At 37.2% G+C, this 26,629-nt stretch overlaps 1 protein-coding gene across 3 annotated transcripts in view; it reads right to left on the reverse strand.

Annotated features, from left to right (window-relative positions):
* The window catches only part of HTR2A (5-hydroxytryptamine receptor 2A), a 64,962-nt gene extending 39,352 nt beyond the window's left edge, over nucleotides 1-25,610 (reverse strand). Inside the window, exons 1-3 of one of the 3 annotated variants that reach the window (XM_039839344.1) lie at nucleotides 25,264-25,610; nucleotides 24,099-24,294; nucleotides 20,738-20,938 (exon numbers count right to left, since the gene is read on the reverse strand). In XM_039839344.1, the coding sequence (XP_039695278.1) occupies nucleotides 20,738-20,938; nucleotides 24,099-24,294; nucleotides 25,264-25,380 (514 nt within the window). In that variant the 5' untranslated portion in view covers nucleotides 25,381-25,610. Of the gene's footprint in view, nucleotides 1-20,737; nucleotides 20,939-24,098; nucleotides 24,830-25,263 lie in introns of all 3 variants that reach the window. The other 2 variants (XM_039839343.1, XM_039839345.1) reach the window with 2 other exon arrangements.
* Nucleotides 25,611-26,629: the final 1,019 nt, after the last annotated feature.

Consider the following 26,629-nt stretch of genomic DNA (forward strand, 5'->3'; position numbering starts at 1 on the left):
CATCCAGCATGAAACTATGGCAGGCTAAATTGTAAGCTTTGTAAGTAGAGTAAAAGCTAAGACCCACCCTTTAGTCTTTGCATCTAGTATTTAAATTAATTAGAGATTTTGTTAGAATAGGGGAATAGCTGAAGACATTTTTAAGATGATAATAAACTTCATAAACAAGTTATTGAAGATTTTTCTGAAATCTAAATTTCAACTTTCTTTGTCCTGATTGAAGTACAAAATACTCAGATTACAAAGTAGAAAATAAAAAGGATAATTTATCAATTTTCTCAGCACTGCTACAAAGAGATGGTCAAATCTTAGGTAACTGGTCTCCTTAGGCAATTGGAAACCTATACCATAAATTTATGAATTTAAAAGACTATCAATGAAAATTCTGTTTCCATTTTCAAATACTTTTTATTTTTATCTCCCTCAAACTATGGGGATGTCTTTTCCCTAGAGAGGTCAGACTTCAGGAAGCACATAACATTTGAATAATCTAAAAGCTCAGCATCCTTGGATGTGCAAAGCTGCCAGAGCTAGGTTAGAGAGTCAAGATGAATGAAATTACAGAAGGCTGCTGTACGGCTGGAAATGAAATCTGAAGATGAGATGGAGGCAAAGCTCTGACAGCTTGGTATTGATATTTAACATTTGTACAAGGTCTTAGAGGGTAAAGGCATTACCAAGAACAAACTATTCATGTATTCGTAGGAATCAACCATATAACCAAAAGCAAACCCTCAAGGAATTACAGACTACCTATCTAACATTTCCCTAAAATATCAGTGCTGGAACTTTTTCCCTCAAATGAGGGAATTAGCACTCTCAAAGATGTATAATTATTATACCTCGTTCTTTGAGAGAACTTACTCATAGGAAGTATATCTTAAATTCTCTATGTTTGACTGAGTTTATTCTTGTCCTGTATACAGCATTTTTATTATTTATATTCCAGTAATTCCCCAAGGAAATCTTGAGTAGCTCTTCATTCTTAAATCATCCAAAGTGCTTTATGAGCTACATCTACATTCACTAACTATTAAAATATTGCATTTATAAAGATGGAAAAAAATTATTCATGGCTATATTGACACAGCCACACAGAAAATTTCAGTATTTACATAAATATTTTTAACTAAGAAATTTAGGAAAACAATTGTTTGCAAATCTTTACCTTTTTATACCCAGATTTTCCAATAATATCTCATGGAGATAACGTAAATTTAAGAAATCCAAAGGAGTAAAAAGGGAAACTAGATCAATATTATAAGTCGATTATAATTGGAAAAATAAAAAAATTATTGAAAAATAAAGTGCAAATCCTCTGAAAAAATAAGAAAAATAAAATATTTTATTTGATCTTCAAGAAATAGTTAAAATGGCAATTTTATTATTTTACCACAAGAAAAAATATTTAAAATGTACCTTTTCATTAGTGATTTTTTTCCAAAGTACAACTTCTAAATTGGTCATATAAAAGCATTTTAAACAGAAAAATGGAGCAATCATTGGAATCAAAGTAAATATAGTTGAGGTAATTTTAGGCAAAAGATAGTTAAAAGACAAATATAGACTACGGTAGGGTTAGAGTAAAATAAATCATATCGAATGCCAAATTATTGAGGCGTTCTGGTCAAGATGGTGAAGGAGGTAAACACTCTACTTGCCTCCTCTCACAACCACATCAAAATTACAACTAAACTGCAGAATAGCCATCATTGGTCTATTTGAACAGAAGTTTTACAACACAGAAGAGGCAACCTCGAGACTGGTAGGAGGGGCAGAGATGAGAAATGGGCTGGTCCCACCCCTGCATGTGGTGGTGGAAAATCAGGAGAAATATCTTGGATGTAGATATTCTCCCTGAGGATTAAGGGGTTCTGGACCCACAATGGACACCCCAGCCCCAACCCAGGGTTCCAGTGCTTGGAAGAGAGGTCTCCACAACTTCTGGCTGTGAAAACTAGTGAAGATTTCGGCTGAGTGAGATGGAGGTCTGGGGGAGTCCCAGGTGCTCCTCTTAAAGGGCACTGCATGAACCTACTTACTGACAGACTCACTCACTCTGAGCTCCAGCGCTGCGGCAGCAGCTCTAATGGCACCAGTGACATACAGGGGGAACTGAGTTGTCTGGCTTCAGGGCAAGGGCATTTCCAAGCCCGGTGTGGGTGGTGGCTATCTGTGGATTGCTTGTTGGCTCATGCCAGGTGGTCCCGGGCAGGGCACATGCTGCAGCTGAACTTGGCATGTGGCAGGGCCCCTCCCAGGAGGCCCTGGCCTGCACATCCCGTGGCTGGCTTCAGCCTGAGTCAGAGCACCGCCTAGGGTCACATCTGAGGATGACACACCCAAAGGGCAAACATGGCAGGTAACAGAGCCCTGCTAAAGCGAATCCTCCTCTGTAGGATCAGCCTTTGCACAACAGCTTTTCCATGGCCAGTCATCACAGCCAGTCAGACTGAGGGTCAACGCCTCTCACTGAGGAGCAAACAGAAACCAAGACTCAACTACAACAGGAGGGCACACACAACCCACACAAGAGACATATCTGGAGCACCCAGCACAAATGACCAGGGAAGCCTGTGCCACTGGGCCCCACAGCACATCCACTATATACAACCACTCTGCTAAGACCAGGAGACATGCAACTCTACCTAATATATAGAAACAAACACAAGTAGGCAGCCAAAATGGGAAGACAAAGAAACATGTCCCAAATGAAAGAAGAGAACAAAGCCCCAGAAAAAGAACTAAACAAAATGGAGACAAACAATCTACCAGATGCAGAGTTCAAAATACTTGTTATAAGGATGCTCAGTGAATTTAGGAAAAGAGTAGAGGCACTCAGAACTTTAACAAAGAGATAGGAAATATAAAAGTGAACATAGAAAACATGAAAAAAAGTCAGAAATGAAGAATACCTTAGGAGGAATTAACAGTAGGTTAGATGAAGCAGAGGACTGAATCGGTGATTTAGAAGATAAGGTAGCTGAAAACATCTGATCAGAACAGCAATAAGAAAAAAAATCCAAAAAAACGAGGATAGTTTATGGGGCCTCTGAGACAGCATAAAGTGAACTAACATTCACACCATAGGGATATCAGAAGGAGAAGAGAGAGCAAGGAATTAAAAACCTATTTCAAGAAATAATGTTGGTGTATGAAATAGACTTAAAAGCCCAGGAAACGCAGAGTCCCCAAAAAAATTAACTCAAAGAGGCTCACATCAAGACACATCCTAATGAAAATGCCAGAGGCTAAAGACAAAGAGAGAATCTTAAAAGCAACAAGAGAAAAGTAGTTAGTTACCTACAAAGGAACTCCCATAAGATTGTCAGATGATTTCTCAACAGAAACTTTGCAAGCCAGAAGATTCATAGGAAGTATTCAAAGTGACAAAAAGCAAGAATCTACAACCAAGATTCGCCTACCCAGCAAAGCTACCATTTAGAATTGAAGGACAGATAAAGAGCTTTCCAGATAAGAAAATGCTGAAGGAGTTCATCACCAAGCCCGTAGTACAGAAAATGTGAGAAGGACTTCTTTAAGAAGATGAAAAAAGAAACAAAAGATAAAAATATGAATAATAAAATGGCAATAATTACATATCTAGAAACAATTACTTTAAGTGTAAATGGATTAAATGCTCCAATCAAAAGATAGGGTAGCTGAATGGATAAAAAAACATATGCTGCCTACAAGAAACTCACTTCAGATCAAAAGACACACACAGACTGAAAGTAAAGGGATGAAAAAAGATGTTTCATGACAATGGAAACAAACAAATAAAAGCTGGGTAGCAATACTTATAACAGACAAGACAGACTTTAAAAGAAAGGCTACAACAAGATATAAGGAAGTACCCAGCAATCTCACTTCTGTGTTTTATTTAAAGAAACCCAAAACACTACTTAGAAGGCACGTGCGAATCCATGTGTTCATTGCAGCATTATTTACAATTGCCAAGATATGAAGGCCACCTGGGTGTCCAATAATAGATGAATGGATAAAGAAGAAGTGGTCCATATACACAGTGGAATATTACTAAGCCATAAAAAGGAATGAAAGCTTGCCATCTGCAACGACATGAATGGTCCTAGAGGGGATTGTGCTGAGTGTAATAAGTCAGACAGAGGATGACAAATATCATATGTGGAATCTAAAAAACAAGATAAACAAATAAACAACAGAAACAAGCTCATAGAGACAACATTTTGAAGGTTGTCAGATTAGGGTTGTGGGGATTGGGTACATATAGTAGTTATGAAATAGAGTATAGCATGAGGAACATAGTATTGTAATAACTATGTATTTTGTTGGATGGGTACTGGATTTATTGGGATGATCACTTTATAAGTTATATAAATGTGTAATCACTGTGTTGTACATCTGAAATTAATATAGTATTGTATGTCAACTATAATTAAAAAAATAAAATATAAAAATTTAAAAATGCCAAATTACTGTTTTGAATATACTCTTTATTAGTCAAAACTAGAAACAGACTTGGGAGAATGACTAATGGATTATGGTATTATACCAACATAAGGGAAAACTGAAATAATTAAAATAATAATTATAAAGTCTATATGGAAAAATGAAAATTGACAGCTTAGGAATTTGGTAGTCCATGCTCCTCATGTTAACACAATGTTATATGAAATGCTATATGAAAGTATCAGAACATAGAATAGCATGAATCCTTGCTGAAATTACATTTGTCAACAAAACATAAAAACAAAAGCAATTCTAGGGTTAAAATATTTCTAAGGCTATGACTTTATTCAATTTTTTTTAGAAAGAAAAAATTAAAAGTATTGGTTGGCTTAATACCTTGCATACCTATTAGTAATTACCTATTGTGCAAAATAACTTCGGTGTTTTGAATTAGATTCCATTTATTCTGAAGTCATATCAATTATATTCAATTTTAATCTAACAACATGTCTAAATTGGGCTAAAATTAATGACAGTAGAGATAAACCAGTGACGTAAAGATAAATTAAATTCCAATGAAGTTTTGCTTGGAATCTCACTAAATATTCTCATTTAATACCAATACTTCAGGGTTCAAGTTATATAATTATACGACTATTAAGTTGACAATTAGCTTCAGCATTTGGTAGTCCAAAGTTCTTATTTTACAAGTGAGGAAAGTGATATATGCAGCTCGCATGTTGACAAAAGCCAGACATCCCAGGTTGCCTGGGTCTTAATACTCTGCTTATCCTGGCAGTGCAGCTTCTTATCTGGTGCTGAGCTCTGCATGACAATGTATTATAGATAGAGGAGCTTGGTGCTGGAAGACATAACTTCAAAATGTTGTTAGCAAAATGTTGTTAATTTATACTAAATGAACTAAACTTATCATCCCTTCTCTCCTCCTTCTCAAATTTAGGATATTTTATATTGTGAGAATTATTTCAATTTATTAGTAATCGGACTTTAGTACATGTTAGAAGCTTAATGTGGAAAAAGCTTACAAAAGAACTATAAATGAAACCTGATGAGGATTTCTTAGTCTATCCTTGTGAAAAATCTGTTGAGCCCATAAACTAAACAGGTAAGTTTTGACCTAAAAAAAGATAATCAGTTATAGAATCCTGCCTTCTTATTAAAAAAAAATAATAATTTAAACCCTGCCTTCTTATGATTGCTCTGTACTCAAATCTCCTTGAAGCCAGGACTGGTTTAAAAGAGAACTTCTGGTCCATTGGTCCCCTCTTGGTCTAATTTTATTGCTGTACTATTTCAGGCTGCTGAGTTACAGATTGGGTTGCTAACGAATCAGTTGTCTGCTCCGCATTCAATCATTATGGAAAAAAAGACCAGCAAATAATCCTGAAAATAAACTGCTTAACATTGCTCTTTCTATAGAGTCTATGACTTAGTTTATTCACCCACAAACTAACCTTATTTCAAATTAATTACAAAGTGATAGTAAACTCTCCAGATTAGGCAAATAGATAGGAGCTGCAGATTATACCACAGGTTTTGGTCAGGCCAGTAAGAGATTTCAGTGCCCTTCTTTGTATTTTGACACCCAACTTGCTCTGAGTGTCATTTGGAAGGTCAAATGAAGACATAGAAATAGAATCCCTTACTAACAGAACAAAAGCATCATTCTTCAGAGGCTTGCTGAAAACTTTGGGTATTGAGATCTAATAATAGAAAATGGAATTATAGAGCTGTAAAGGATTATCAAAATGTAATTTAATTCTAGACAAATCTCACATAAGACTTATGATTTTTCTAAACTATTTCAAAAAGAGTCCAGGGAAATTATTTTAGTTGTATCTTCTATTTTTCCTCTTAAATTCTGGTAATGTGTTCCTAATGGGCAGCGATATCTTTAAATTATCATGGTGCTCTTTGAGGTGTGAGAAGGCACCTTATTACCTTCACTAATTTGGAATAAAAATTTAGATTTTACATCAAAGATAATGTAAGAAGAGATTATAAAGAATTATAAAGCAGGGCAATGCACCCGCTTGAGGAAATAGCGTTTGGTTCATTAACGGTAAGTGTTGCAAGCATTTATTGAGTGCCTACTGTGCTAGTGGTGAAGTGGTGAGGAATTCAAAGACAAAATAGACACAGCCCCATCCTGTCCTTGAGAGGTTAAAAACCTAGTATGCTCTATTGTATGGTTTGATGGCTCTGTGGAAGTGCTTACATGGTTCCTTGCTAATAAGTGTACACGCAATACACATGTCTGAAATTTTAAAAAGTATATATGCAGTGCAATCCATGAGAATATATATTAAAACAACTATCCAAATTCTAAACTGATAGTCCAGAGAGTGCTTCTTGGAGCATACCTGTTCTTGGGCTCCCTGCTAATTCCTACTGAATCGGATTGTCTGGGAATGGTCCCTAGGAGTATATGTTTTCTAGTAATTCTAATGCACTTACATTGTTTCCTTATAGAAGAGTCATCCTTTACATAAACAAAGTAGACTCTCATCCAATGGTGAAATTATCTTTAGTTATGGGTCATTTTTGCATCTGTTTCTCATTGTTTCAGAAACTGCTCTGAGCACAGTTATTATGGATAATTAGAGAAATATTTCACTTTCACAGTTCGGTTTCATTCTCTAAATCTTTCACTCACTTTTCTTAAAACTCTTACAAATGATTTAGCCAAACATGAAGAGAATACCTCTGAACAGGCAGCTGAGTAAATATTGGCAGAGACAGTTCACTGAGTTACGGGCTGGTGGTGGGAGTTCTGAAGGCCACGACTAGAATCTAAAAGTTCTCCATCTCACATTTCCTATTAATACTGTTCCTGTAATTGCTTTCACTTTTATGCTAAATGTAAACATTCAAAAATGAAACCTCATTAATATAATGAAAATATTTCTTGCTTGAATTAATAAGGCTCTCTCCTGCTGAGTTTAAAGCATCAAGATATGAAAAAGACAAAAGTGTGACTTTTAGCTTTTGCCTGAAGTTAGATGTGAATTAGATGTGAAGTTAGATGTGAATTTCTCATGGTATATGCCTCTCATTTTTAACTTCTGCCTATAGTTAACCTTGCCCAAACTATCTATAGAAATGTACATTAAATTTGTGAAAATACTGGAAAAGCTATTATTTATAGAGATATTTATCCAAACTTTGATTTTCTCTACTTTGCCAGGTGAGGTCCCATATACAAAAAAGTGGGCAAAGGTGAACATATTACTTTAAAGATGACTTGCCACGGGGGAAGGGAAACTATAAGGGCCTCTCAGAAAACCCTGTTTCTCCCTCTCTCTTTATTTCCTTCTCCCTTTCTTCCTTTTCTACCTCTCTTCTTTCTTTTCTTGTTCATTTATTTTATTCATTTAATCAGTTAACATAATTGAGCTTCTATATATGGTTAAACACCTGTACATGCTTTTTTTTCTTTCATATGGGTCAGACTCTTTAATAGATGGCTATATATAAAACAAACTAATCAACAGAGACACTCTCTTAAAAATATCTAGGGAGCATGTTTGTTAAAACAGATAGCTGTAGGCATAAAAAATAAAAAAAAAATTAAGAGATTGTAAGCTGACAAGGTCCTTGCAATCTGTGAGGTCAACCAAGGATTGCCTCACCTAAAAAAAAACCAAACAGAATGACTGAAGGGTTGATGTCTTTGCATCATGAGCATCTAGCACAGAATGGCTCAATATACATTTAAAAATGATGCCTGAATAGAATGGTTGGAACCACAATTGAAAGCTGACAGATGTATATAGGAAGGTTTTGGGAAGTAGGAGTAGCTGGAAAATATAAAATGAAGCTATTTTTCCCCTTTAAGTAGAGAAACCACAGGCTTGTGGTTTGTAGTACACCATGTGCATTTACCAGTGCCTAAAATGGAAAGAGATACAATAATCATTGTGCCAAACATAGTAAATGAGGATCAACTTTCTTTCATACAAGCTTGAATAGGTTTTATTTTAAGTTAGCAATAACCCTTACCAAATAAATGGGTTAATTGCTATATTAGAAAAATAAAGAGTACCCCTGAGTAGACAGGCCTTTGGTTTCTATATTAACTGGGTGGATTCTAAAGTTCTTATATCAATGGTATAAACTAGGTGGTTTTGTTGAATAAAATGAACAGTGGGAATTAAATTGATCATATTTCAATCATTTGAATATAGCTTGTAAATGTGGTCACTTATATAAATATTTACACTGGTTCATTTAAGAGCTAAAAGGAATAGGAATATGAAAAGAAGTCATGATGAATCCATTTCTTGGAAAGTAGAGAAATGTAGGAAACAAATTAATTCACTTTTTTGAATATGTTTTAGGAACTTAGATAATGGTAAGAATTATTAACTGTTACATCAAGATTCTTATGGACATGTTCTAACAGGAATTGAGCAAGAAGGTTCTATCTACCTTCACATCCAAACAGTCTTAACTCCAGAAACCAAGTCTTAATTTAAAAAATGAGAACTATGAAGACCAATCAGAAACTAAATTTAATAAGATATTTTAAAGTGCTGGTGTACTTTATGTTTCTTGACTCCTTGTGGCTAAACTGAAGGCTGTCGCCCTCAGCCAAACTAGGGCCCAAAATGCAGGAGAAAGTCAGAAAATGCCACCTTCTGGAATTAAAACCAAGAAATATTATAATAAAATAAATGAAACCGTTCATCTGCAGAAATATTTCTAGATGTGACTCTTTAGAAGAAAGTTTTGAAAATGTTTCTGATAAAAACATATATCTGTTTATCTAGGATCCCAATGTGCCTCTCTAAAAGTCAGCTAGCACCTATTACATGACTAATGTAATCAAGCGTTAATCTTAAAACTGCGATATTATGTATAATAGACTATTCTGATGACTGAGATGAAATGTTGAAAAAGAGTCTGGTAGCTAAGAAATCTTCAGCATTATTTCAGTACTGTCCAGGGGAAAGATGTTCTGATTCTGGACAACTGGTCTTGCTTATTTAGAAACAAACATTCCTAGAATGGAAAAGGGCAATTCATCAGTGTTATGAGTGATAAAAATAATAGCCTCTAAAGGACTTTGAAATTCACTTTGAAATTTCTCAATCCTCTGTTTATAAAGCTATCTCATAATGTCTTTCTCCCACATTATTCCTTCTTCTTGGAAAATTCTGTCTCATCCTCCATTTTCCCAACTTCTGCTCATCTTTCAAAGCTCAACTCAAACATCTCCGTCTTCACATAGCCTTCCCTCATTCCCAGCTTTGCCGAGTTCTTTGCCTTTTCATTATAATAGTAAATTTTGTTTTCTGTTATAGCTAGTCTTTCTCCATTAGACCATAAACTTTTTTGCTGTGTTATATTTTAATTCATGTACAAAAAGTTTGAAAACATATGTGTCAAATCCTCTGTTAAGTGCTAGTACCTTTATTCAGTCCTTACTGGGTCTGTCACATGCTTGTACTGCCCTAGACCCATTACGGCCCCTCACTAGCTTCATATTGCTATTTTCTATGGCCTTCTGAGAAGATAGGATTGCTCTATATCTGTAGCCTTCTGAGAGAGAATGTCCCTTGTAGGTGACTGGATCCAGGAAAATGGGTTTATATTACCTATGTCAGTTTATTGAAGTTTGACTCATGTAAGTCAACTTCCCAAAGTGTGATCACCCTTGGATAAAAGAAAAAGAATAGAAATCTGAACTCGCAAAGTTGACGCCTGGGCTGTAGAATATGGAGAACCCACTAACGACTAGCTGCGATGGTGAGATCCTGCCTGTGAGACCCATGAGCCATCCAGGAAATACATCACACTCCTTCTTATAACTATTTTAAAAAAGCCAATTTAATGGGAAACTACCCTGAGATGCTATGTAGATTCTGACACAAGAGAACCTGACTTAGAGGAGGATGATTCTCACACACATTCCAAATAAGTCTTAAAATCTCAAACCAAAGCTTACCAACTGGTGGGGGGAGAATGCATCAACATCTTCTTACAGACCATATTGATTTGGCATTTATCATAACTATAACATTGTTGTTGGTATAAAGTAGAAAAATAAAAGTAGTTTATTTTTATATAAACGCTTGCTTTCCCCACACTTTATGTGAAAACCTATCTAAAAATTTTTATTTTTCAATTAGATTTGCATTCAATATTATTTTATATTAGTTTCAGGAGTACAACATAGTGGTTAGACATTTATATAATTTACAAAGTGGTCCCCTTGATTAGTCTAGTAACCACCTGGCACTATATGTAGTTATTACAATATTATTGACTATATTCCCTACACTGTACTTCACATCCTCGTGACTATTTTATAATTACCAATTTGTATTTCTTAATTCTTTCACCTTTTCACCCAGGCCCCCAATCACCCTCCCATCTGGCAATCATCAGTTTGTTCTCTGTATCTGTAAGTCTGTTTCTGTTTTGTTTCTTGGTTTATTTTGTTCTTTAGATTCCATATATAAATGAGATCGTATGATATTTTTCTTTGTCTGACTTATTTCACTTAGCATAATGCCCTCTTGTTTCATCTATGTTATCTCAAATGGTAAGATTTCATTTTTTTTTATGCCAGAGTAATATTCCATTGTATATATGACCACATCTTCTTTATCCACAATGAGATATCACCTCTCATCTGTCAGAATGGCTATCATCAACAAGTCAAAAAACAACAAATGCTGATGAGGATGTGGAGAAAAGAGAAAACTTGTGTACTGTTGGTGGGATTGCAAATTGGTGCAGCCACTGTGGAAAGCAGTGTGGAAGTTTCTCAAAAAATTAAAAATAAAACTTGTGACCCAGCAATTCTACTTCTGGGTATTTATCTGAAGAAATCCAAAACACTAATTTGAAAAGATATATTCATCTCTATGTTTACGTCAGTGCTACTTACAGTAGCTAAGATATAGAAGCAACCTACAAATAGCTTTTTGTAGCTATTTTTGTAGCTAAAATGAAGCACATAAGGAAATAAACCTTTTTTTTAATGGTGCTTTCAGTGTCAGACTCTAGAATTAATTTTTGTATGCATGCATTATCTATTAAATAATTTGGGTTCAAGATGAAGTACAACTTTTTTGTTTTGCTTTTCATTTCTTGTTCTCTGGAACTCATGATCTAATGGGAGAATAAACAGATGATATGATATGTGAAAAGATAATATATGGAAGGGTTATAAGAAGAATTAAAGCAGGGGCAAGTATCTAATCCTTAGAGAGAAGAGAGAAGTGGAGAAGGCTTCCTGGAGGAGGTGATGACAAAAGGAAAGTAAAAATTAGCCAGGCAAGAAGATGAGAGAGCATTTGAAGCAGAAGATGTAAAAGAAAATGAAATGACATGGGAATTATGGGCAACTTATTGTAGCTGGAGAATAAAACGTGAAGCAAAGTATGGCAGGAGATGAAACAGAAGTATTGGCAGGGACCATATTTACAAGGGCCTTGTCTCTCATTTAAGGATCTGTAATCTACTGGCAGCAAAATTAAATATGCATGTCATATGGTTGACTTCAGTGATAAGTTAGAGAATGACAGCAAAATGCCTGCAGACAGGAAGATGTTTACAGTAACACAGAAGTGAGATGGTGAAGGCTGGATGAAAAGATAAGAGTGATTTATGAAATAGCTAGCAAGTAAAAACCAAAAGACTAGTCACTTGCTTGGCTGTGGAGGTGAGGAATCAATCCTGAGGGTCTAGTGACTGAGTAGATATTAATGCCATATTCTAAGATAAAGATTTCAGGAGGAATGGCAGACAATGAGCACAGGTTTTGATCTGATGAGACTGAGGTTCTTGTGAGACTTCTGGCTAGAAGTGTCTATCACACAGTTGGATGCAGAAGTCTGAAGCCCTGGGGAACAGTGTGAGTTAGAATATAGATCGATTAGTTCACTAGTGTTTTTCTAATAGCTGAATCCATGAAAAAGGAAATAACTCAGCAAAGGCATGGAGAATAAAAAGTGAGAAGGTAGAGAATAGGTCCCTAGAGGATACTACTATTTAAGGAATAAGAGGAAATGGAGACTACAAACGCATCAGAGAAAGATCAGAGAGGGAGAGTAGGAGTTGAGGAAGCTGCCAGTTTTGAAGAGGAGAGCTCAACCTGCAGAATTAAATAAATGCATAGAAGGATAATAAGGAGCGACAAAAAACATATATGCACACATATATACATAGACTTTTTTTCTGTTGGATCAAGATAGTATCCAAGAATGTGTCTGTACACCTTACTCCTAAAATTCCATTTAATGATTAAAAAAGATAAAACACATTGATCAGAATAAATTATAACAGCCCATGAAAAGAAAAAAAAAGTCTTGTCTCATTAATATTTTACAAATGATGGAAGAATCTTCTATTACAGATTGTAGAAGAGACCTGGTTTAAAGAGAAACAGAACTTGAAGAAAAGGCCGAAACAAATAAAAGAAAACTGCAGCAAAGGTCAGTAGGGTTTGGAGAGACAGCTTGAAATGCAAACACAGAGTCATAGAATGTAGAGGAGAGGGAGACTGAGGGGCACTCTCAACGGGATGAAATCTGAAGGAGCTTTTCTTGGGAATACTTCCTCTTCTCCTGCTTATGCTCTGCATTGGCCAGTAACAGTGAGGTTCAAGGTTAGCACAATGATTGTGGGTGCTGGTCTGGAGAGGCAGGGAAGGATAAAGGACAACTTCAGTTTGTATTCTCTATCATCTGAGCTGCTTGACTCTCTCAAATTGAGAATGTACTCATGTATTACTTGAGTACATTATTAAAATGGAAATAAATAGTATTTTGGATCTGAATGGAAATCAGGAAGGCATTGGCGATCTTAGGAAGCACAGTGAAATAGAGGGAGGTCAGAGCCAGATGGTGCTTTGTTTGAGGTCTGAATGAGACTTGATAAACTAGAGCAAACAAGGTTAGAACTTTTAGGGGGAATTAATATAAAATGGAGAGAGATGAATAGGGAGGAATCAAGGAAGATTTTTTTTGGAGAAAGGATGCAAAGTAGAGTCAAAGTACATACAGAAGAACATTTGGAAACTGAAAATTAAAAGTGGAAATGGAAAGTAGAAGTAGACGAAGAAGGGGAGTTGTGCTTGATGCCCTTTTCTTAGAGAAGAAGGGGATAAGAACATCTGATTAGAGAACAGCAATCTGAGATTGAAAAGAAGACTTAAATAGGAAAAAGATCTGAAAAAAATCCACTGAAGACACACCAAAGGATTAATAGCAATGATGAGAGTCCAGGCGAAGTTAGAAACCACAGATACGTGGTGCCGTTCGATTTGCAGAGTGCTACTTTTCCAGCGGCTCTAGGTTACATGAGGACAACAACAGTCAAGGCTGGTTGTCAGGACGATTCAGGGTGGGGGTCTTGGTAAACCAGTGATGGAGCAGATACTGAGACTTTAAGGGTGCTGGTGATAACAAATTGATTAGATGATCTGCCATAGCTCCTGACGGTGAAATTTCCTACCTTCTGGCCTTGAAGCAATGGATAGATTTGGAGGAGGCAGAAGCCTCCATAGCCTGCAGGTTCCTGACATAGCCCAAGGGCAGGAGAGGCAAGTATGTGCATGCTAGTCTTCTGTTTTAAATGGCCAGAAGCAGCACATGTCCCAGTCCTTTCCTCCTTCCTCTTCTTCCTCCTACTTTAAAGAATAATGAGCAAAAGAGCCAAGAAACTCAGTTGTAAGGCAGTCCAGATCAACAGACTGACAAAGGGTAGATCATTCATTTCTTATCATTGGTTCATTTATTAATTTTTCTCACCATTTTCCAGTGCCCATGGAGAGTGTATGCTACTAACTGCTGTTTTATTGAGGTTGTGGTCCCATAGCTATGGCTAGAGTCTGCCATGCAGAGAGAAGTCAGCTGTCACACTGGCAGGCTCTGAGCTGCCCGGGCCATTAAATAGTCTCTTGCCCATAGGCGAGCATCCTGAAGGACAACCAAGGACATGTTCCGTGACGTTATGTTCCTAAATATGAGAGGAGCTGGTTAGGCAGGGGGAATGTCTCTAAATTTTCCTGCACCTTTGGGCAGAAAGGGAAAAGACTGCTGCACTCAAAGGACAAGAGAAGGAGGTGGAGTGGGTGAATAGCGGCCCTGCAAAGGCTTTGTTTTCTGTACAGTGACAGTATGGCTGACCATCTGGCAGCTCTCTGGTGCTGTAATACTCTAGGGAAGGACAGCAGCTTCTCTACACATGGCTGTGAGCATCCTTGCTCCTGGACACTGGCCTACTCACCTGCAAGCTAGGATGGCAGCCAGAGCTCCCTTCTGGACCTCTGGGTATGACAACACAGTGTGGCAGGGGCAAAACGAAAGAGAAAAAAGGGGAGGAAATTTCATTTCACCCAGGAGAGAAAATGTGAAGATAGAGAAACTGAGGGAAAGGCAAGTTAGACTTCGCAAGGTTCCTTCTGTATCTTGGTAGGTGCTTACCTACCATGTGATCTCCAAGCAGTGGGGCAGAGAACAGGTCACCCGGTTCTTTTCTGTCCTGGTTGCTTGATGAGTCTTAAAAACTCATTTCTTAGGCTAACTCCTGGCAATAAGGGGGGTGGGCATAAACCTGTCTGCTTCCAGAGGAGAGAGTCCCAAGTGGGCTCCTTGGATACTTTGTTTCAGGCAGTGGAGCTGGGATTGTGCCTCTGCAGAGAGGCCAAGGAAACACCATCTGGTTCTGAGCCTATTTTTATTTTGTTGATTTATTTTGTATTTTTCTAAACAATTTTTTAGAAGATTTGGTATGATAGAAAAATTAAACATCCATATTTCATTATCATTCCTCTTGGACCTAAATGTGCATGTGATATTTTAAACCCTAAGTGCTAAAATTTTCAGTAGTTTTATTTATCTATATAGATTCACTTCATTCCATACAGAATTTGAGGCTGCTTACAAACATACACCAAAAAAGTAGAAACACAGGACCAAAGAAAAGTACACAGATATGGCAGCAAAAAGATCTAAAAAGTTGCTTTAGAAAGTTATATGCAATCTCTATAAAAAGGTAATTATTTTTTTCCCCCTGGAACTAGATAGAAGCTGATAGAAGCTGAGTTTCTAAAACTCATATAAATGAAAATGGTCAGAAAGCATCTAAAAAAGAAGAACAATAAGAGAATACTATATCTGAGAGATAATAAAAGCCATAATTATATATCCTCAATTGAAAGTATATAAATATATATGGGAATTCAGTATATGATAAAGGTAGCATATCAAACCAAATAGGGAAATAAGTGGTATTGACATAAGTAGCTATATAGAAAAAATAAAACTAAATCACAGATTAAATTCTAACTGGTTTAAAGATTTAAATGTACAAAGTAAAAAACCATAAAAGTAATGGAAGAAAATGTGGAAGAATTCTTTTGTAACTTTGTAGTGGGAAAGGCAATTTTAGTAATGATAAAAATTCAGAAGTCATAAAGGAGAAAGAACATTTATAAATAAAGATTACATAAAAATAAAAATCCATGTGGGGAAAAAGCACCATAAGCAATGTTAAGTGACAAGTAACAGTGGGAATACATAGAGTCTGAAATGAAACACAGACAAAAATTTCCCCTAATTTATGTTAGGGAAAGACCAAGAAACTTACAGAAAAGAGTTCAAATAATGTTGACACAAACACTATATTTATTTACTTAATATCGAAATGACTTTATAATAATAATAATAATAAACTACTAACTAAAACTATAGTGAGATACATCATTTGCATTGTCCCTCAAAGCTTCTTTATAAATTTACCCTGTCTTGGTAGGAAGGTGAGTTTTTAACTTGCTCGAAGGCCAGATCTTGGACCCAATGACCTAAACATTCAGTTTAGGATTTATGCACAATTGTCACAATTTGGGAGGTATAGGCCCCGAATAAATGTGACACAGCTTGCTTTTTTTACCATTTTAAAAGTAACAGTTCAGAAAACATGTGGTCATGATTAGCCTTGAGGGGAAAAAATCATTCTATTTAGACTCATGATACTTCTAAATTACTCCGTGAGCTGCAAATATATTTTTGAAATGAAATAAGTATAAGAAAATTTAAATTGATGCCTTTGCTTGCCTGTTAAAAAATGACAATGTGAAAATAGTAATTTTCACTTAAAAAAAAATCTGATCTATGCCTTTACTTGCTAAAGATGTTTGAAGAATAGGTAGCATCTATTTTCTTATACGACATCAGCAAGGCAATCACCATGAGTAAGGGTTTGCTCATTTTACATATTGTAGTAAAGTTATGATTACCTCTGATCATGGGAATTGGATTTACAAAGGGAAAATGAATCTTAAGATCATCCTTAATCTAATGCTTCAGTCTTTTCTGTCATCACTGCTTTACTCAAAGAAGCTCACAAATAGAAAATGCAATTGATTTATAAGTATATTCATTTTCCTCAGAACTAGATGGAAGCCTTGGCAAAAGTAAAGTGACCAAACTAGTGGCAGTAAGCAGCGGGGAAGAAGCAGCCAATCTCAGAAATAACTGGTGCAAGGAAATTTAAGTAATCTGCGATGTTGGTTACTAAAATTGCCATGCATTAGATCCTAGCAAATTTTGAAGGTCAGCCATCTCCTGCATGAAGCCTTCTCTCTCATAATGCAGGTGTAACTGTTTCACTCTTGATCATCCAAAACACTATCATTATCATCATATTTGTGACAAAACTATACAGAGGTATATAAGGGAAAATATAACAATCATGCCATTCTTTCTAATTTTACCTTCCTGACAAGTGTGACGTCTTTCCACAGTTTCTCAGTGCTAATACATATTTATCTTCGTATATTATTAGTATTATTATTTTACCAGAATGGGCTCAGACCATGCATACCACCCCGAAACTTGATTTTTGCACTTAACAGTATGGATATTCTTCCAGTTGAATATCAAATAACCCCAACTCAATATTTTCAACAGCTGCAAAATATTCCATAATTTAGATAAAAACAATATATCCAACCATAAATCAACTTTTCCAATTTTATGATATTCCCCAAAATTGTTGTATTAAAGATTCTTACATGTACTTTTATTTTTCTGTAGAACAGATTCTCTCAAGTGAGACTGGTACGTCAAATTTTAATAACTTTTGCTAGATTGTTCAAGAACAAAAAATTCATATTCATACAAACAGGTTTTGAGAGTACACACCATAGGGCACAATATCCCAAAGCACACTGGGTGTTTTCATTCATTTTAATTTTGCTAATTACATGGGTAAAAAATGGTGTTGCATTATTGTTTTAGATTACATTTCCATGACTGTTAAAGAGGCTAAATGTTTTTTCATGAGCTTTACTGTCCATTTCAAGTTATGTTTCTGTAAATGGTCTGTTCATATAGTTTATTTTCCTATTAAATTGTTTGTCTTTTTTTTTAAATCAAAATATAGGTGTTCTTTGTATGTTAAGGTCTGTTATTCATATATACTGAAATATTTTTCTTTTGACTTTGCTTATATTGATTTTAGCTATATAAAACTTACAATTTCTCATGTAGTCAGCTGCATCTATATGTTTCTTTATGATGTCTGCATTTTTTGACTTGAAAAGATCTATTACACCACTAGATTATTTTAAAATTATGGAAAAATCTAAAACCTGTGAATTGGGATGAGTGGTGAATGAGGAAATAAAACAATTTAGTGAGATTATTATTTATTTTATATATAATACTAGAAATCAGTGTAATGATGACTATTTGGGATGAGACTGTAACCGTGAAAGGAATGGAAAAGCCAAGTAGAAATGCAAATTAAGTGAAATGGAGCTAAAGGGATGAAGAAGACACTGTGCAAGTGGGACACATGAGATGGGGGGAAAAAGATGAGCTATTACAAAGAAAAATCTATGATAAATGTAAAATAAAATAAAAGGAATAAAACAGATTATGTTCTTTGTCACAGTAATGTAGAAAAGCTAAATTTCGTTATCAAGAGTCAGAGACTGTCAGATTTTGTTTTTTTAAAAAAAATCCACCTGTAAGTTATTTGTGAAAATGTACATAAAACAAAGGAACAAAGACATAAAAAAATGAAGAGATTAGAAAATATATACTGGAGAGTTTCCAACCATGAGCAGATATGGTAATATTATATCAAATAAAGCGGAATTCAAGGCCCAAAACTTTGTCTCAGGGGATTAGAGCTAAAAAAGCAGTCAGGATTTCAGGGGATAAGATTCTGGAGTAAAAGGAAGAGCAAATGCCAAGGCATTTATCAATTCGTTAGAGGGACAGACTGAGAGGCTGAGTAGCTAAAGAGTTAGCAGCAGTCTTAAGGGTGCTGAAGAGACAACAATTGGAATTCAGAGCTCTCCAAAATGGAGAACACTTCAGGCTTTCATGTTAGGTCACGAAGTTCCAGAATAGACCCTAGGTGTAAGGGTAAACTGAAAAAAACAAAAAACAAAAAACAGTGTTTACAAAACACAGCCTAAAATAAACTCAGTCCCTGACCGGAATAAGCGGAATAAGCGGACCCATTCTAATTGCCTGCTAAAGCTGAAAGACTCCTCTCTGAAGAAAAAGAACAGCAGCAGAGTATCCACATTTTTTTTTACATAATGTTCAGTATTCAGTTAAAAAAAGAATTACTAAACATACTGACTGACAGAACCAAGAGGGAAAATGACCCCAGAAAATAGCAATCCCGGGGTAACTCAGATATCCAGATACCTGCGACTAATATTTAAGAAAACAGATGAAAACATGGGGAAATATTTCAAAGAACTGGGATCTATAAAAAGAATCAAGTGGAAATTCTAAAACTAATTGAAACTCCGTCTTTGACAGTCTGTCTCAGTGGTCCTGAACACTGGCTATATCTAAGAATCACCTGGACCTACTATGGACCTAGTATGCTCCCCAGGGCTTCTTATGTGCAGCTGGGACTGAGAACCACTACCCTTCATTCTCTTGCTCCTTGTAGAATGAGTTCAAGATTGCACAGGCCCAGAAACCAAAAAAATATTTTGAGAGCAAAAACTATTTCCTAAGGAAGGAAGTATATTTAGCTGTATATTTAGCTCCCCAGGGCTTGGTGCTGAGAGTGTAAAGTCCTAACCCTGTTGCTAGTTGGAGGTGACACAGCAAGCCACAAAACCTCTCTGCTCTGCTTCCCTAATCCGTCAAATAAGCACAAGATCTTTTCTCTCTCTCAGTCTGGAAAATAGATAAAACTTTTCAAAATTTTGAAAATCATAGAAAAGCAACTTGTGTTTCCATCATAACTGAACAAAATCTTTGCTGTGCTAAGGTGGGCCTTGCACAGGTAATTTCCCTTTTTGAATCCCAATTTCTTCACTATAGAATGGAGCTACCTACTATCCAGATTACATCTTAAGCAGCAAGGCAAACAATAGGAACTGAAATACAAGATAACATATCGTGTTTACCATTATTAATTTGCATTTTTATTACAAAGCTGTGGGTAAACTCACTCCAGTCCTTGATGCAAATCTGCCATCAATCCCATAGTCTCCCATGTTAGTAGATACCACACAGCCGTTAGCAGTCATGGCGTTTCTGCCTGCAAAGCTTTGCAACTTTAAAACAAATTGCAAAGAATCTTTGGTTACCAACCAAGCCTTCTGAGGTGACAAGTACAATTGCTTAGCTGCCTGGGAACCACCCCTTTAGCTTCTATTATTTGGGCTTTCCTTTTTGTTAGGTGTGTGACAGAAGATCAATACTGGCTATAGGTGAATGTGTGTAATCAACCTCAGTGAAGTGGGTTGAAATCCTCTGGTGTGTGGTGTCATAAAAGGAGGAAGGGTTGTAGAGGCCCTGGGCAGGCTAAAACACTATTAGCAAGTCCTGTCACCTTCCTTTGTCCTCATCTTTTCCTTCTAAGTCACAGTACCTGCTACCTTCTCTACCGTCAGAAATTTCGTATTCTCCAGTATGGGGCTCTGTATTCTTATACTGACTACAAGGCCAGAGACTATAAACATTGAGGTCTCTGGGAAACTCAAGATTTCGAGTAATGAATGTGAAAGTGTGAGATGAGGAAAAAGTTTTCAGTGGTGGCTACAGAATAGTTATTCCTGATTTTGACAATTGGTGTATACTTTCTTATCTGTGCAAAGCAATACAAATTTATGTTATCAGTCAGTGATATGAATAGATTTTTCTTTCCTAAAGCAAATCTGATCATTACTAAGTTGTAACATACCTTGCAACAAACAAAACAATAGATTCAGGATGTCAGTTTTCAGTGCCACAAAGCAGAACGAGTCTTGAAAGGCATGAACTGTCATTTCAAACAGACCACTTACCTACTGATATGGTCCAGACAGCAATTATTTTCAGAAATGCTTTAGTCCTGGAATTGAAGCGGCTGTGATGAATGGGGTTCTGGATAGCAACATAGCGGTCCAGCGAGATGGCGCAGAGGTGCATGATGGAGGCCGTAGAGAAGAGCACATCCAGGTAAATCCAGACTGCGCAGAGCTTGCTAGGCAGAGGCCACCGGTAACCTACAATGCAGAAGCTTAGTGTCAGTAAACAGCCTCGTGCTGCTTTTGGTGTGTGGATTATACGCTGCTGCAACAGTTTCCATCCCGGGGAAAGGCACAAGTGGCAGCAAAGGGGAATTTAAGATATTTTCAATACTTCAGAAAAGCCTGATAAATACTGTAGTTAACTACTGTAAGATTTCATTGGCTGATGAACACAGGTTTGAAAATTTCTTTTGGCTGGAATTATGCCAATATGTTAGGGTGAACTCAGGTTCTCTTTGGGGAACTTTTTCTTTCTTTCTTTCTTTTCTCTTTCTTTCATTTCAACAATGGCATAAACAACAACAACAACCAACAATATTTATTTCCCACATTCCATTTCCATTTCATTATTCCTTCCTTTATTCCTTCAGTATTCGGCTACAGCTAATTTTAACCCACATTTCCATTTCTTTCTTCAATAAACAACAACAACAACAACTCTTTGGCAACAATGTTTTCAACAAACTTTCTGTTTTCAATTCCAGCTGTTTCATTCCATTCCTTCCTTCCCTTCTTCATTCCATTCACATTTTCCTTCCTTCGCTTCATTTTCATTTCATTTTTCTTTTCTCACATATCCTCTCTTTCTTTTTCTATCTTTCTTAAATTACTTAGATCATAAGTTACGATGTGTTTTGGGCTCCTCTACTGAAGCATCTCATAGTGTACTGTTGTTACTTATTCACATACCTTTTACACATTCTAGGTTCCCTGAGATAAGGCCCAGTCCTTAGTCATTATTGTAACTGCTCAGTCTTACCCTGTGATGGCATTTGGTAGTCTCTCAATACATGCTATTGGTGTGAATGAATAAATGATTAAAAATCTAGATTGAGAATATGTCTTTACTTATAAAAATGAAAAATAATTACCTAATAATGCTTTAGGGGTTAAACTCAAATTTAGGGTGTGTGTGTTGGGGGAGGAGCAAAGTGAAGAAAAGCATGATGTTCTTGTCCTGAGAATTGTTTCAGCCTGGTGGTTCTCAAATGTTAGTGAGCATCATAATCTCCTTGGTGGCTTCTTAAAATGGGTCTGCTGGACCCCACGTCTGGAGGTTCTGATTCTGTCAGTCTTCAGTGAGGAATTTGCATTTCCAAGTTCTCCAGGCGGTGCTAATGTGCTGGCCAGGGACCCCGCTTTGGCAACGGCTGCTTAGGATAGTGGTTCTCCCTCTTGGCTGCACATTAGAATCAGCTGGGGAGCTTTGGCGAAGTCCTGAGGCCCAGGAGGATGGACAGAGTCGGGTCCCAAACATGTAAAGCTCTCCAGCGGTTTCCACTGGGAGAATCTCTGAAGGAAGTCATCTGTTATATTAGGAAGATAGGTATGCCTTATGGACATAAGCAAAGGGCCCTGTTTTTGTTTGGTTTTTGAAGGGGACTAAATGGTTATATAAACCTTAATTAGTTTTGGTAACGGTATGAGCAATGGTGTTAGATCTGTGTGCACGTGAGAAGCAAAATTATAAAGACCGCCTTTTCTTCACAATAATCCAGATCCACAAAACTGAACGAACTCTCCGTTAGCAAACAAACTCTACTAAAATGCCACCACGAGTAAGTAAAGGTTGCAGGATAGAAGCTTAACTTAGTGCCTTTCACTCTGATTATTTGCAAAGAGCTTGAGCTAAAACTAGAGACTTTCCTTAGCTGTGCCCCAGGGGACGGAGCGGGGTAAGGAGCCATGCTCTGCCTGGTCGGAACTGATGTTGGCTCTTAGAGGAGTTTTCTCTGTAAGGAGGCAGCCACAGGCCTTTGTCTGGGTTTCCGCAGTGGGGATAAGGAAGGAGTATTGCCTCGCCAGTCCGGGGAGGGATTCAGCTGGGGAGCAGGGACCGGCTGTGCGTGGAGAGGCTGCCGCCAGGGGGCGCGTCCCTGCTTTCTAACCCAGCTAGCTGGTGCCTGCCCCGCACCTGCCGCTTGGGGTCATCCCCACCCTTGCTCCGCGGTTTATGTTCCCTGACAGGCCCTGTGAGCGTCATCCCCGACTCCTGGAGTCTGCCTTTGAGCAGGGTGGGGTTTTAGGAAGCGAAGACCTCTCCAGAACGTCTGGGAAATGACAGGCAATTTAATGAAATCATCTGGGTGTGACATTTGAGTAGTTGAGCGAGGAAGGGGCGGGGGGCTGGGGTACTGGTTTTGCAAAGAGCATTACTGACCCTGTGCAGCAAATCGGCGCCTGCTCTGCATTTCTCATCTTTCCTCTTCCCAATTCTCAGGGTTCGGTTGGTATTTATTTATTTATTTTTTAGCCCCTAAGATTTGGCCAGAAAATCCCCTTTTAAAGACAGCGCTCATAACCTATTACTAGTTCTGGGTGACTGCTGATGTGCCTGTGTCAGCAGTCTCGATATTCTCTTTCTTTCTTTAAAAGGACAAATCTGGGTGTATTACTCATAATTTGGAAAGAATATCACATTCTGCTCCCAGCTGAAGTCGCCCCAGTGTTTGCTGACTTGCTGAGAGATTTGACTCTTTCAAAACTCTGCTGAGAAGAAAGCATGATTAATCTCTTCCCATTTGTTTTCCACCCTCCTCTACACCAGACTGGAGGAATTTCTGCATGTGCATTTCTAAAGGATTGAGGGTGTAATTCAAAGTCACACTTCTCAATTAGCTTCTCTGGGCAGGGAACAATTAAAACTGGAGTAATTCATTTATTCTAATGGGGACTGCATATTTTAACATTTAACGCACCACACCGCTAAAGTTTTCTCAGCAAACGTTCTAAAGTAATTGGGAAGGTTTTACCATTCTATTAGAAGTGCTGAAAACTGTATAACAAAAAGAAAACTGTTCTGTCCTGAAGGCTGGAATATTTGGGAATATGGAGTGAAAATCAAGATAAGTTATTGCTTTATGACCGTATCGAGGGCATTTATAATCATTTCTACGTAAAATGTACGTTTCAAAGCACAAAATTCTCTAATGATCACAGATAATAGGTTGCCTGTTTTTTTATGTGCAACCCCATTTTAAGAGTAAAGTTTAAGTAACTAGTGTAACATGGTAGACACTTGTCTATTAACAAAGCTTTGTCTTTACTTTGTCCCCTGAGCCCCCGCTCATCTGCAAATGACATGCACATGCTCTTTATTACTAGTGGGTACATTTGGGAAACTAACACCACTCACCATATAGGATGGTTAGCATGGACACGGGCATGACAAGGAAACCCAGCAGCATATCAGCTATGGCAAGTGACATCAGGAAATAGTTGGTGGCGTTCTGCAGCTTTTTCTCTAGAGACACTGCCATGATGACGAGTATGTTTCCAGCAATGGTTAGAATAATCACTACAGCTGTCAACAAAGCAGACCAGTTTTTTTCCTGGAGATGAAGTAAGGAGAAGCATGGTGGTGAGAGACAGCCCTCACAGGAAAGGTTGGTTCTATTTTCTGAGTCCACTGTCCAGTTAAATGCATCCGAAGTGTTAGCTTCTCTGGAGTTAAAGTCGTTATTGTAGAGCCTTGTGTCATCATTTACTTGCATTAAGGAGTTCGTACTTGAACTCAAAGAAATGTTTTCTTCACAAAGAACATCCATTTCTAAGCCAGAATTTGTAGCAGATGAAGTGTCGAAAAACTAACAAGTTATAGGTTCTGCTCACCATCCATCTTTATGTCCCCACACTCTGTCACACTGAAGCTGGTGTACCTGCTGGGCTCCTTCAGTTGGCTTTTTTCTCTCATTATTATAATAGTAGTTAAAGAACTGCAGTGGCTCTTTATATTTCCTTCCTTCACAATTTTAGTAGAGTCCTCTCTTAGGTTTCATTTTTTTCCCAAAGCAAGGTCAAAAAGCAGAATGAACTTTTAGCATAGAGGGTGCAGAGTTTTGAGCATTCGAGGAGAAAAATGTGATCCTGGCCAAAAAGGAAAAGTTTTGTAACTACTAGGAATCTTGTTTAGCTTTATCTCAGTCTGTTGGTTATGCTGATCACACTAGGTTAGCCACAGCAGTATTAAAATAGCATGCAATCCAAAACAGTGGGGCTGTATGCCTTCTACATTAAGAAAGTCAATTAAAAATACATCCAGTGTTAATCCCATAGTAATTGGATGTACTTTGGGTTATAGTTCTCAGTCAGTCTTTGGCTGAATTGCTACAGCTGCTGTTGGGAATTTCAGCTTGTATTATGTTTCTCAGTTAATAAAAAAAAAAGTCTTAAGCAAAGATTAACAACTTTCCACACTAGAAATTCTCACTGTGAAATGATTACATTTTGGCCAAGCATGATTTCAAGGCAGAAAGAAAATTACACAGCAATAAAATATAGTATGAGAATATGAGACTTACATTTGTCTTCGGGGTCCACACATTAGACTCACTGCTGTTCCGAAACTTGCCTGCATCTCTCATAATAATTAAGCTGGTGTAGAGACCCTTCTCCTTGAGCTTCCACCGGCATAACATGATAATAATTTGATTTCTGCTTTGCTGACTTCAAAAACTGCATGTTGAGCCATTGCCGGCACTGGCTTCCTCTGTACCCCCCTCAGCTGGGTCACTCCCTCCCTGGGCAGCTAGCCTCGGCAAGGCACACATTTAGAAATCATTCACAAGCCCCTCTCAAAGTCACACAAAAGAAATCGCACAGCAAAGTAGGAAGAGCTGCCTGCACCGAGGGACACGTGGTTTCCACGGGAATGGACTAGCTCTCGGGCTGTCTCATTCACATCGTCAGACCTCCCTCTATCTGTGTGTCATAAGCTGCTAGGTAGCAACAACCAGGAAGATGGATTGAACAGGCTGTTTTTCTCTTTTTGCTACATGTTAACATTGGGAAGTTTTCCTTTGTTTAAAAAAGAGCTGGAGAAATCGCCTTTTGTACAGATTCCTAAGGCAGGTAAGCTTCACTGGGATATTTATTAGGGTGAAGGGAGAACATAAAAAGGCTTGAGAATGTTATATCCTAGGAAAATGTTTCCTGTAACCAAGGCGCCTCTGTCCAAAGCCTACATTGTTTATGCCCGAAGTGGAATTACTGACATTGGTGACTTGAGCTCAGAGTGGCCAAATGGATCTTGGCCAATAACTCTGAAACTATTAGTACTATTTTAATTTATTATTAAATACATACACCATTCAACTATCTTATTTTCTTCAGCAGAAATATACCTCCTAGAAGTAATTCAAAACCTCATATGTGGAAGAGAGTAAGTTGGTTGTTCAGAGATAACACTAAAGACAGCCTGTTGTAAGAAAGCCCCTTCTCAGGTTTCTAAATAAGAGAGAAACATATATATATATATGTTTATATATATATATATATATATATATATATATATATATATATATATATATGGATGTGTATACACACACATGCATAGCTCCTTATTTTTACAGATGAGAAAATACATTTTTTTTTTCCGGAGTAGTTGAGTTTTTCTAAGTTTCTGTCCATCATCATCTTCTCTTTTAACTCTTTACATTCTCTCTAGACAAATTCAACTATTCTCATGCCTTCAACATTTTTGTGGTCAAATCTTTACCTCCTTAGCAGATTATTTTCCTTAGCTCCTGACCTATATGTCCAGCTGTCCACTGGACTGTCCATCAGTGGCCTAGGAGACCTTGACCTCGGTATCAGTTTTCATGTGTCCATTCCCCTGCCCACTTCTCAGTGCTTATCTCCAACATATCTCTAGGTTAACTGGATCAC

This window comes from Pteropus medius, unplaced genomic scaffold (assembly GCF_902729225.1).
Source record: "Pteropus medius unplaced genomic scaffold, Ma_sr-lr_union100, whole genome shotgun sequence".
In the NCBI taxonomy this organism is placed as follows: domain Eukaryota; kingdom Metazoa; phylum Chordata; class Mammalia; order Chiroptera; family Pteropodidae; genus Pteropus; species Pteropus medius.